This window comes from Leptopilina boulardi, unplaced genomic scaffold (genome assembly GCF_019393585.1).
Source record: "Leptopilina boulardi isolate dan_hultmark-lab unplaced genomic scaffold, ZJU_Lbou_2.1 LbouV2_371, whole genome shotgun sequence".
Lineage (NCBI taxonomy): Eukaryota > Metazoa > Arthropoda > Insecta > Hymenoptera > Figitidae > Leptopilina > Leptopilina boulardi.
In genome coordinates this window covers 4,054,407-4,066,872 of record NW_026137942.1, presented here as the reverse complement: position 1 = coordinate 4,066,872, position 12,466 = coordinate 4,054,407, and the positions used below count along the sequence as shown (strand labels likewise).

At 31.5% G+C, this 12,466-nt stretch overlaps 2 protein-coding genes across 3 annotated transcripts in view; one reads left to right on the top strand and one right to left on the bottom strand.

Moving 5' to 3' along the window:
- LOC127287588 (GPI ethanolamine phosphate transferase 1) overlaps window positions 1-12,466 on the top strand; it is a 64,969-nt gene that overhangs the window by 8,049 nt on the left and 44,454 nt on the right. The gene's annotated exons all lie outside the window — the stretch shown is intronic.
- On the bottom strand, window positions 3,277-4,980 carry LOC127287589 (uncharacterized). The gene is made up of 4 exons (XM_051314595.1): window positions 4,417-4,980; window positions 4,130-4,340; window positions 3,435-3,810; window positions 3,277-3,350 (listed from the first exon to the last, which is right to left on the bottom strand). The coding sequence occupies exons 1-3, from the start codon at window positions 4,458-4,460 to the stop codon at window positions 3,577-3,579; spliced, it is 489 nt and encodes a 162-aa protein (XP_051170552.1). The 5' UTR covers window positions 4,461-4,980; the 3' UTR covers window positions 3,277-3,350; window positions 3,435-3,576.

Genomic DNA, 12,466 nt, shown 5'->3' with positions numbered 1-12,466 from the left:
CGGACAATTGGACTGTTTGCTCAATCATCCAATGCATTATGCCCAATCACCAACATTGTATTTCGCGTCTAATAAAAGAAGAAATCGGTCTGAGTGTTGAGAAAATGATAAATCATGAATAATTATTGTTAAAAAGCAAGAAGTAATATATAAAAATACCTGAAATAAGAATAAATAACGAGTTTTGTAAAATGTTATTTTTTAGTTGACAGTGCACTGATGTAATATGAATTTTGTCGGTAAAAGTGAGGAGTATGATAAAGAGAAACGTTTCTTTATCGACTCGTGATACATTTCAGTTGATAATAAAAAATTGTAGATTTCTTGTTTTTTTAAAAAATAAGGAGAAATTTCAATTGAGTATTTAAAAATAAATTTTAATTGATTTAATTTAATTTAATTAGTGGATTAATGAATCAGTGAAGTGAATTAAATTAAATTAGGTTAAATACATTGAATAGTGGTAAGTAATTATATTTTGTAAAATTATTATTTATTAATAGAATTATATTCTTTGTTAATTTGTCTAGTATTATTCTTTTTACAAAAAAATAAGTATAAATAAAAAAATGAGCCTCATAACAAGAATTATTTGGTCAATATTTTAGGAAGGTGTCATTTGAAGAAAATATTGAAAAAAAATTAAAAAATTTTACTGTTAATTTAAATTTTTATAAAAAAAAGACGCAAATAAAAATGTTTAAATTTAACTTAATAATAAATTGACCAATTATTATTAATTATTATTTTTCTCACAATTATCGTGATACTATATATATTTATAAAAAAAACCAGCATTTTTGCTTCATATGCCAAATATTTGAATAATTAGATGTTTTTTTTATTATAGATCCGGGAGCATTATATGTTTTAGTGTAAATTATATTTTGATCCTTGATATATAAAAATAAAATTTTCTTTAAAATAATTGGATTAATTTAAATCTCCTATTTATTGTTTCTTTTAATAAAAATCCTATTTTATTTAATTAATTGAGTTTAATAATATAAATATATTATTATTAAATTCAATTATTTTACTTACCAGTTTTTATTTATACTTATTTTTTTAAAAAGAATAATACAAGACAAATTAACAAAGAATATAATTGTCTTAATAAATAATAATTTTACAAAATATAATTACTTACCACTATTCAATGTATTTAACCTAATTTAATTTAATTCACTTCACTGATTCATTAATCCACTAATTAAATTAAATTAAATCAATTAAAATTTATTTTTAAATACTCAATTGAAATTTCTCCTTATTTTTTAAAAAAACAAGAAATCTACAATTTTTTATTATCAATTGAAATGTATCACGAGTCGATAAAGAAACGTTTCTCTTTATCATACTCCTCACTTTTACCGACAAAATTAATATTACATCAGTGCACTGTCAACTAAAAAATAACATTTTACAAAACTCGTTATTTATTCTTATTTCAGGTATTTTTATATATTACTTCTTGCTTTTTAACAATAATTATTCATGATTTATCATTTTCTCAACACTCAGACCGATTTCTTCTTTTATTAGACGCGAAATACAATGTTGGTGATTGGGCATAATGCATTGGATGATTGAGCAAACAGTCCAATTGTCCGAATGTCGTTTAGACAATTGGGCAGACGGCTTGCTCAATCAGCCAAATCGCTTGCTCAATAAATCTTTTTTTACTGGGATGCATAAATATGGTATTATTCGATTCTTTAATACTTTTTTTAAAGTTTCTAATAATTTTTTACCCTTTTTTCATTATTTAAAGGTTAAAAATAACAAAAATACAAGAGCGTCCGCGATCAGACGCGAATTGGACGCAACGGCGTCCGATCCGCGGTCATCCATTCCGCCAGGGTTCAATAACTTTGGATAGAATATCTGTTGATTGTTCACTAATAGCTCAAAAGATGCGTATTAAAAAACTCTACAAAATTAAAGAAAAATATTCATAGGTGTCGTAAGTTTTTTAAAGTTATGGACAAAAAACGATTTTTCAAACATTTTAAAATGCAAAAAAATAATAGTTAATCTTTACTATTATGACTCAAAGTACTCATGTGCTCGAAGATTCGAACGTTCAAATGAACGAAATCTCCCGCACACTGTGATCGACTAAAAATCAAGTTAAAATGAAATAAATATATGTATAAACACTTTTATTTATTAAATAATACTTATTACAACATTATTAAAAGCTAATAACACGAAAAAATTAAAAAATTGATATATCTAAATCACGAAGTAGTATAAGGAGCTCCCACTTCGAATAATAAGTGAAGACGATTTTCCTTTTTTGTTCGGGCCGTGCTTATGTAGCGTCAGCAGCGCCTCTGTAGTGAAAAGTGATGAAACAGTAGTGGAAAATGCAAATGGCTGCAAATACATATGAACAGCTGTAAAGTTGGAGCCGCGTTTTTGACAGAAGTAAACAAAAATTAACATAAAAGAAAAAGTTAATGTGTAATAAGGTATATATTTGAAAGTGATATTTTAAGGAAGTATACTCTACATTGAAGATCCTTGGTTTTTAAATGGTAAGTGTAATGTGAAAAATAATTATGTTTCAGTACTGTAAACTTTGTTTACAAGCATTTCAACATTGTTTCTGAGTTATTCATTACTATTAAATATAATTAACTGTTATAGAATGTAAAATATAATTCATTTATGATTTGGTTTCGTTATTTTTATTTAATACTATGGAAATGTTATAGGTTAAGATGCCAACAAAACGCGTAGCAGTGTCAAACGCCAAAAAAAGTTGTTCGATACGACGTAAGATAGAAAGTAAATCTGGTAAAATCTTGGACATTAGGAATATGAACGTCTGTACATTTAATTTTTTACAAAAACATATTGATCTAATAAAACTCCCTTCATCGGATTGGTCTTTTTCAAAAGGGACGTTATTCTGTGGATTTCAGAAAGTGGAAGATAATGGCACTGTGAAAAAAAGAGTAGCAGCAATTCCTGAATGTGGCATTAAAATTTATATTGATGACCAAGTAGTGCCATTTTGTGAATTTATTCACGTAATGAGTATTGCAGAATTTGGAAGACTGTTGGAAGTAGTCGAAAAGTATCCGTAAATTAAATAATTTATAATCGATTTTTTATAAACATTTTCATGTAATTTTTCAAATTTATCACTTTGAAAACTTGCTACTTATTGTTATAAATTGCAAAATCAAATTATAAATTAACTTGCCTTTTATAGTAGGCACTTGAATTTTATATTTAAAATCTGCATAATATAATTATGTATATTTTCGTATAATTTTTCAAAGTAAAATTGAATGTCAACGCCGTAGACAGTTTCATTTCGTCAATAAGAATAGCACCTGTAATAAAGCATAAATTAGTTCATTAAAGTTCATCCTTGGTATAATAATTGATATAAATCTTAATAAAATATTTCCAGTTACCGTGTCTATCTTTGGGGTCCATTGTTCCAGTTTTTAATTTTAAAGCTTCGAAGACGTTATCTTGGAACCCGTAAGCGCTCTTCATTCGTCTCATACATCTATCCAGTGTTTGGAAAGAAGGCAAAGCAAGTACCTTGTGCTTTCAAAGGTGTTTATAAGCCTTTTTGCTTTTAATTCTAAGCAAAATGCACTCATAAACCCATTGCCGACTATATCTCACTCCTCTGGGCGATTTAATTTTCGATGCATTGACACATGCTCGCACAGCCAATTGTTCTTTTGGCGGTAGTTCCTCAATCCCTTTCGCCAAACTTTCCCCTGTAGTTTGGGCACATTGTTCCTTTAATATATTCAGGCTATCTTTCAATTTCTTAACCTGAAAATAAACGTTAAAATCGTAAATAAATATACACTACCAACATGAATTGTAAGAACGCTTGTTTTTTAACACTGCAAAAAATCATTCATTTTCTGAACTATATCAAATAAATTTTTTTTTCTTTAATATTTTAAAAGCTACTAAAATTACGCACTTTGCAACGTTATCTTTAAATTAACATTATTCCTGATATAATGAATATTTTTTAACCGTTCTTAAGATTTCTTGTAATATTCTATTTAAAAATTAACCAAATCATCTTGTGGACGGTTCATTTTTTGCGTCATTTCAGTACTTATAAATCTTTTAAATTTACTTGTTTGGCAAGACGATTCTTCGCTTGCGATGTAAATTTGGAATTCTTCTTTAAATCAGCATTTCTGATTTTTAAAGTTGTGTTATGGTCCTGTAAATTTTTCTTAACCCGATTTCGGTTCCACAATTTCTTACACTCCACACAATATTTCGATTGTGGTCCGGAGGTGCCAAGTTTCTTCATTCGCACGAAGCCAATACAATTTTCAGCTCTGTAAAAAAAAGAATAAACTTCAATAACATAGAAAGTTATTAATGAATCTAAGATAAAAATAATATTTTTCTAACCGGGGTCGAGTGCATCTCATGCAAGGAAGCAAAGTGTCCAGCATCTCAAATAAAAAAATAAGGTCATTTACTTTGTCTAAAGTATTCCTTCCATGAAGAAAAACTTCTTTCTCTCCAAAGTAAATCTGAAAACATAAATGTTAATTATTTGTTAATTAGGGTGTATTACTTGAGGAAGTGCTTACATTAACTTCCTTATTTTTATGTAAAAAAATTCTCAGACTGTTGCAGTCTAAATTTTCTATCCACTTATTAAACAGCAGAAAGTCATTTTTTTGTGTCGCAAACCACAGAGATGATGGAAAGGGAATTTTTTTGAAATTCTTATAAATGTTCGAGAACTCTGTTTCCTCTCCAAAAGCTTTGTCCACGGCGATACGTTCAAAAGGCGGTGGTTCAAATATTTTTGTTTCCGCAATTGGTTCCACATGTGGAAAATGTTTTGGAACAGCATCATCCTTCAGACGAAATCGGATTCTTTTAGAACGAAATTCAGTGCCATCTGCTAACTTGATAACATCCTCTGTTATCACGTCGTTTTCGTCAAAATGTAAATGGCACACAAAAAATCTTTGCTTCAATGTGTCCCCGTTGGGTAGAACGCTTCTCCACAGTTGTAACATTTCATCCTGTTAAAATAATGTCCATTACCTTCATATCTTTGCAAAAAAATAATTATTCCATCAAAAATTCAAAATTTCTTAAAGAATTGAATTTTTGAAGAACTTTTTGTAATTATTGAAAATAATTAATTTAGAATAGTTTTTGTTGAGAAATTGAAAATAATTCATGGACGTAAGAAATATAGGGACAGGCCTCAATATTAAAATGTGGGCGAGGGGATTTCTGTGGTAGGTCGGAAGGGAAAGGCGCTCCGTTGGCTGCTTTACGATTGGTAGACTTAATGCGCAGGCGCTTCTCGTTTAAATATGAGGCGCGTATTTCTTTCAATTTGAAAAATACTTGTAATATTTATATCATATAAAGCATGGACGTTTTATTTATTGGTTTATTTTTAAATTTTGACAATTTTTACTAATTTTAATTTATTGGAAATTTTAAACATATTAATAGATTATTTCACAAAAAACTTTTACAAACAACTAAATTATATCCAAAACTTAGATTTATACCAATTAAAAAAATTAAAAAATAATAAATAAGCTTAACGAATAATTCAAGGATAATTTAATATTTAGTCAGTTTTATTTGTGTTAAATGTTTTATTTTTAAATTTTAGAATTATCGCAGACATTTTTTTATAAAAATGAAAATTAATTGAAAAATGTATTATGTACAATTCACGTAAGAAATCAGCATAGTTGAGTTAAAAATCCATTATGAAGTATCATTCTTCTTTATACAAAATTGTAATTCCTGCAAGAAACAAGATATAATAGGTATATTTTTAAAAATTGATTGGAAACCAATTATTATTGACGATAAATAAATTGAAAACATGCAAGTAATAGAGGATTTTTACAACAAAAAAGATATTTGAAAAAAATCTTTATTTCTACTAGTAGCAGAGAAGTTATGTAAAGAAAAAAGAAGTAACAGCACCATTTTTACAAAATATATAATGTTTACTATTGCAGTTTACAAAAATATTTCACAAAAACACAAAGTTCGTAAATCTTAGACATATTTTACAGAAAGTAATGATAATAATTATTTAATAATTAGTTAAAAATTCTTTAGTTATTATAAAATTTCTTTAGTTTCTCAATCACAATTTTTGTAAAATACTTTGAAGAAATTTATAGATATTATTAATATCTTTTACAAATATTCTTTCAGAAAACTGTTTCAGTCTTGTTCGACAACATATTTTCATATATTGATATCAATCCACAGTGGCCGATTTCCCGAAAAACCTGGCCAAAAGTCAAAAATTTTTTTTTAGAAATTTATACTTTTTATTGTTGAATATTATAAAGGAGGGTTCACTGCATAATTTTGAGAAAAAAAATTACACTTTTTTTATCACCAATTTATTATGTGAACAAGTAAAAGTGATCTTTGCCAGAAATTTACTCAGAACGTTTCATAACTATAAATTTTCGTCACAGTTAAAATAGTGAAAATATACTAATATACAGCAGATTTTTGAATATCTTTTTTTGGGAATTATTAACAAAGGTGTATGAAATATGTTGAATGTATTTATCATCACATTTAAAACGTACAGTTTTTAAAAAATGACATTAAACATCGCTATTCATGGCTACGATTTTTGTATTGTTTTATCAACGTAAATCATGAAAATAATTGTAAAATCCACCGATATCCGCGCTCTACCTGGTATTATCATAAACTAGAATATATTTTTGATTCATTTTAATTGAAATCAGCTGCCCGAAGCTGCCCCTGCAGTTTTGGTATCACTTTTTATTTCACCCAGCGCGTTGCACCGGCCGGCGGTACAACTGAACATGAAAAACTGACTTTTTCTTCATTCGCATTCGCTTTAAACTAAAATTTAAGCACTGTCTGTAATTAAAAAAAAATAAACTCTAACACATATACGCAATTTTATAATACCAGCAAATATTTTGGATCCGCCATATTGAGTTTGATAAAACAAATGTAAAATTTGATTTCAAAAACCCAGTAAACGTAAGTATACTAAGTTTGGTTAAAATCGTACCATTTTTTAATTTTTAACAAAGTTTTTAAAAATCTAAACGGCCATTTTAGATCCGCCATTTTGAATTTGAAACAACCAGTGTAAAATTTGAATTCAGAAGCCCAAAAAACATGGGTATACCAATTTTGATTGAAATCGTATCATTTTTCGATTTTCAGCAAAGTTTTCTAAAATCTAAACGGCCATTTTGGATCCGCCATTTTGAATTTGACACAACCAATGTAAAATTTGAATTCAGAAGCCCAAAAAACATGGGTATACCAATTTTGGTTGAAATCGTATCATTTTTCGATTTTTGGCTTTTCGGGAAATCGGCCACTGTGAAATCTCACAAAAATAACGTATTTAAATCTATAAAAAAATATTCTTTATAAAATGAGCATTTCATCACAGTCTTTTTTGTTGCACAATGAGATTAATTTGCATATATTATTCTTATACTGTGAATATTGTTTGCTATATTTAAGTATCTTATTCTTAATTTCTATCTAACAATCAGAAAATAATAATTTGTAAAAATATACAAACAACTAGTACTCAACTTTAAAAACGTTTTCCTTAAATATTTGCATGCTACTATCACAAGTAATATCTAATATTAACGAAACTAATGCAAAAGTATTAATGTCCCTTAAATTGAACCAAATTTGTGTAAAACTGTCTAGTTTTAATATCATCCCCAATAGCTGTTTTCGCAATATAAAACAGTCTTGTTTTAATCGTAAGAGCATTTTTACACGTTTTCACAATGCACTTTCCAGGTTTGCCCATTTTTTTAACAGTAGTAGCACATTAATTAATAATAGTTTGACACTTTTCACATCTAGTCATCTATACACAAACCACACAGACCATGACACAGACAGATAAATAAACTCACATTGCACGAATATTTTGTTAACCAATCAGCGATCTGCCAACGGCCACATGCGCATTAGGCGCCTTCCCCCTTACAGATTACCAAGTCAAACCCCGCGTCCATGTGCCCCGTCCCTATATTTCTTACGTCCATGAAATAATTGAATTTTGGTATAGCTACAGTTAAGGTATTATTAAATAATTGAATTTCAAGAGATTGTAACTTTACATTTTTGCAAATTTGAAGTACTGAAGACTTTTTACAAATTTTTCACAATAGTTACATTTTAGAGGATTTTTAATTGAAAAATGTTTTAAACAATTGAATTTTAGAAGAGATCAAGTTGAGATTTTATAAGAAATAATTGACTTTTAGGAGACTTAAGATACACATTTTATAAATAATTGAATTGTGGAAGATTTGCAACGTTAAGTCTGTATTTTTGAAAATTTTAATTCAAATTTTTACTTTTAAAAATTGCCTTATTTTTTTTAATTGAAAATATCTTAAAATATTTTCATTTCGATCAGGGAAAAATTCAAAATTCTTTCTAGAATTCAGGGAAAACAAAATCAAATATTGCTAACCGTTTTCGCCTTGAATAAATGGCTTTTCTCCTGTATATTCTTCTCCCTAATGTTCCTTGTCCTTGAGGAATTACAACCACTGACACAGCACGAGCTCATTTTACAAATTGCTTTTACTTTAATTGTAAATCCAAACTATATTCTTTCTCACATTTAATTTTTAAAAAACACAACCGTCGATATCAATGAGCTGTTCATATGTATTTGGAGCCATTTGCATTTTTCACTACTGTTTCATCACTTTTCACTACAGAGGCGCTGCTGACGCTACATAAGCACGGCCCGAACAAAAAAGGAAAATCGTCTTCTACTTTTTTCAAATGTACCCATAGAGTGGGAGCTCCTTATACTACTTCGTGATCTAAACAGACATAAAACATAACCAAGAATGTGTATAGAAATAACTTAAATAAATAAATCCTAATTGTTTACACTAAAGACCAGGTTATTTTCAAAAATTTTATATGAAAAAGTTGTTTCTTTTTAAACAATTTATATGGTTTACGGAAATCTTATAAGGATATTTAATATTTTGACACTCATATTTAGTATATTAAGTTACAATTGCGTAAGATTTTGCAGATTTTGGGGTTGTAATAACTTTTGTTATTTTTTTAAGAATGCCTGAAATAAAAATAATAAAGTTTAATATATTTAGAAACAAAAATTAGAATAGTTTTTGCGAAATTTATAATTGTATTATAAAAACTCTAAATGTTAAATTCTAATACGCCCTGTAACAAGTATTAGAATAAAATATTTCATTTTCTGTATTTAGAATTCCGTTAACTGGTATAATCATTTTTTTGTTTTTTTTGTAATCATTTTTTATATTTACATATAATACTAATAGAATTTTTTTTTCAAAAAATGATAGAAAAATATCAAAAAACACCGAAGTTTGACGAAGTTAAGTGATTGAGTCCGATTGGATTTGACCGATCACTAACGAGTAGTCACGAAAAAAAAATGTCAGATAAAAGTCAGGGAATTTTTTTCTTTAAGCTTTGCTGGACATCCTGATTTTAAATAGTATATTGTGCATCTAGGGAGGAAAATGGTTGATTTCCGCGAGTGTATTTTGCAGTTCGAGACGTAGCGAGTGCCCGAGCCGAAGGCGAGGGTTTGCGAGCGAAGACGCGTTCTAAAGCAATCCTTGATGACCGGATAGACTCTTAAGAAGGCATTTAAGAGCGAGAGTCTTGACACATTCAACTTGAAGTTGAACGTGGTGGAATAGCCCCACTGTAAGAGGAGCTTCGGAATCAGAGGATTATCCGACCAGCAGTAATTCCTAAGTATAAAGGCATTAGAAAGAAAGACTCTCCTGAATGAGAGTGGGGGTTCGCCAGACTCTGACAGAAGAACGATAACCGGAGTAGTTCTTATGCAACCCAATGCTGCTCTCAAAGCTGAGTATTGCACTCTGTCTAGGGCCCTAAGAGTAGTAGCGGCTGAGTCCGGAAAAAGGGGGGAGCCCCAATCTAAAATAGCCCTGATCAAGTTTCGATAAACCATAAGGGCGAGAGTGGGGGAAGCCCCCCACGTCACCCTCGAGAAAATCCTCAAAATGGCCAGGGATTTAGTTGCTCTATCCTCCAACATCCTAATATGAGCCGACCAATTCAACTTTTTGTCCAACATAATGCCCAAATGCTTTAAGGTGGAGTAGCAAGGAATCACTGTGTCACCAATGCAAACACGGATGTCTTCGAATGTTGAACGCGATCGAGAGAAAATACAACAGGAGGTCTTAGCAGGGGCAACCTCTAGGCCAATCGAAAGCAGCCAGGCTGTCACCAGCCTCAGGGCGTCCGTAACAACTGCAGATATGTTCTCAGAGTTCCCAAAATTAATGTAAAGCAAAAGGTCATCAGTGTACATAACATATTTCATGTTAACCGGAAGGTAACTCTCCAACTTGCGCAAATATATGTTAAATAGAAGAGGGGAAAGAACACCTCCCTGTGGTTCCCCAATGTCACAAATTCTTGGATTGGCGCCATCCGCCGAGAAGGAGATCAACCTCTTGGACGTTATAAATGTAATAAAGTTTATGATATTCTGTTGAATTCCCAAATCCAACAGATCTGGATGTAGGATATCTGGTTTTACATTGTTAAAAGCTCCCTTAATATCAATAGCAATAGCTAACGTATTAAGCGAGCGAGCAAAACCATTGGTACCATCCGTAACAAAAGCAGCCACACAATCAATGGCAGACCTGTTCTTACGGAAACCATATTGGTGCTTAGGGACTATTCTCCTCATTTCTATCTCATGCTCAAGTCTAAACTGTACCAAGCGCTCAAAAATTTTACAAAAAACCGAAGTAAGAGCAATGGGCCTAAAGCCCTTGTTCCCAGGTTTAGGAATAAAGCTAATTTGTGTTCTCTGCCAAGATTCCGGAAACGACGAGTACAGAAACATGCGATTAAACAGTATCAGCAAAAATTCAAGCGCCACTGGACCTAGGACTTTAATAATTTAACCAGTGATGCCGTCAAGTCCAGGGGCAATCCCAGGCTTACAATGCTCTAGAGCAGCAAAATATTTCTGTTTCGAGAACGGAGGGAAGAGTTCAGTGTCAAAGGTCAACGGAGTTTCCAAAAAGGGAATCTCCATCGTTGGAATATCTTCTCGAATAAGATCGTCCCTGAGTCTAGCCATTTGAGGAGTGGAACTATCCGAAGAGATGTCAGTGTTAAGTCGAGCAGAGCGTGATGAGAGCGCTCTGATTGTACGCCAAAGCGTTGATGTTGCCGTTGTCAGAGAGATGCCCTCACAAAATTTTCTAAAATCCAACATCTTTTGCTTTCTGAGAAAATGTATAATTTCGCTGTTCAGTCTTTTAAATTCCGCTCGATTAGCTGCAGTTTGATTGCTATGGTACCATGCATAGTTCGCCCGTCTTCTTTTTAACGCGTCTTCGCATTTCTCATTCCACCACAGTGGTTTGGAGAATGGCTTTAAAGAATCCTTGCAAGGAATGAAGGCGCCACTATCTCGCAAATGAGCTCCGATAGAATCTATAAATAAATTGTAGATGTCAGAAGGGAGTGTGCCACCACAAAGCTGCGTCGTCAACTCAAAAACTGATTGTTCCAGATGGTTATGGAAACTGGACCAGTCAAGATGTTTAAGACAGAATCTATTATTGGTCGAGGACGCGCGACTCGGAACGATGTCAGCCAGAAGCAGGACAGGGAGATAATCGGAAGCGAAAGTATCTTGTATTACCGTGGTGACTGAAGCTTGCAACACAGCTGGCGGGCAGAAGATGAGATCGGGATTATTTCCCAGAACATTTGCATCCTGAAATCTAGTAGGAGAAGAATCATTTGAGTCAAAAAGATCAGACTGGAGAGAAAAGGTGAGTAGGGAAGACCCTCTCACGTTAGAAGAGACATCACCCCAACAGGTGTGGTGAGAATTAAAATCACCACAGAAGATGTGATTGTTTGCCCTTGGAAGACGCTCAAATATATCAGACCACTGTTCGGCTGTAACATCCCCTCCAGGAGGTGCATAAGGACATGTAATTTGTGTCTTACAAAAAAGGGAACCAATTGAGACAGAAGCAACGTCTATCTGCAGGTTACGAGTTGGGTAACAAAAAGCGCAAGAAATCTGAATCGCTATCTCTCTACGGATAAGAATGAGCACACCCCCACCTCTACCAGCGAGTCTGTCCTGACGTACACTAATATAATTAGGGACCTCAAAGACGTTGGAACTTGAGAGCCAAGACTCCGTGACACAAAGAATGTCCGGGTTATGTTTCCACAAAAGCAAGTCTACCTCGGTTCTTTTGGGAATGGTGCTGCGAGCATTCCACGAAATCAAAACTAGCAATTTGTGAACTGTGCTAGGTCTCTGCATAATTGAAAATAACGGGAAACACCGGAAGAAAGAAAAACTTCAAACAAATAGAGACAACGAGGCCACAATACA

Excerpts from the sequence above, each read along its gene's own strand:
- LOC127287589 (XM_051314595.1), bottom strand. The coding sequence starts at position 4,460 with ATGCTGGACACTTTGCTTCCTTGCATGAGATGCACTCGACCCCG. Across the intron at positions 4,341-4,416 it reads ATGAGATGCACTCGACCCCG|AGCTGAAAATTGTATTGGCT; the intron begins GTTAGAAAAATA and ends TTTTTTTTACAG. Across the intron at positions 3,811-4,129 it reads AGAATCGTCTTGCCAAACAA|GTTAAGAAATTGAAAGATAG; the intron begins GTAAATTTAAAA and ends GTTTATTTTCAG.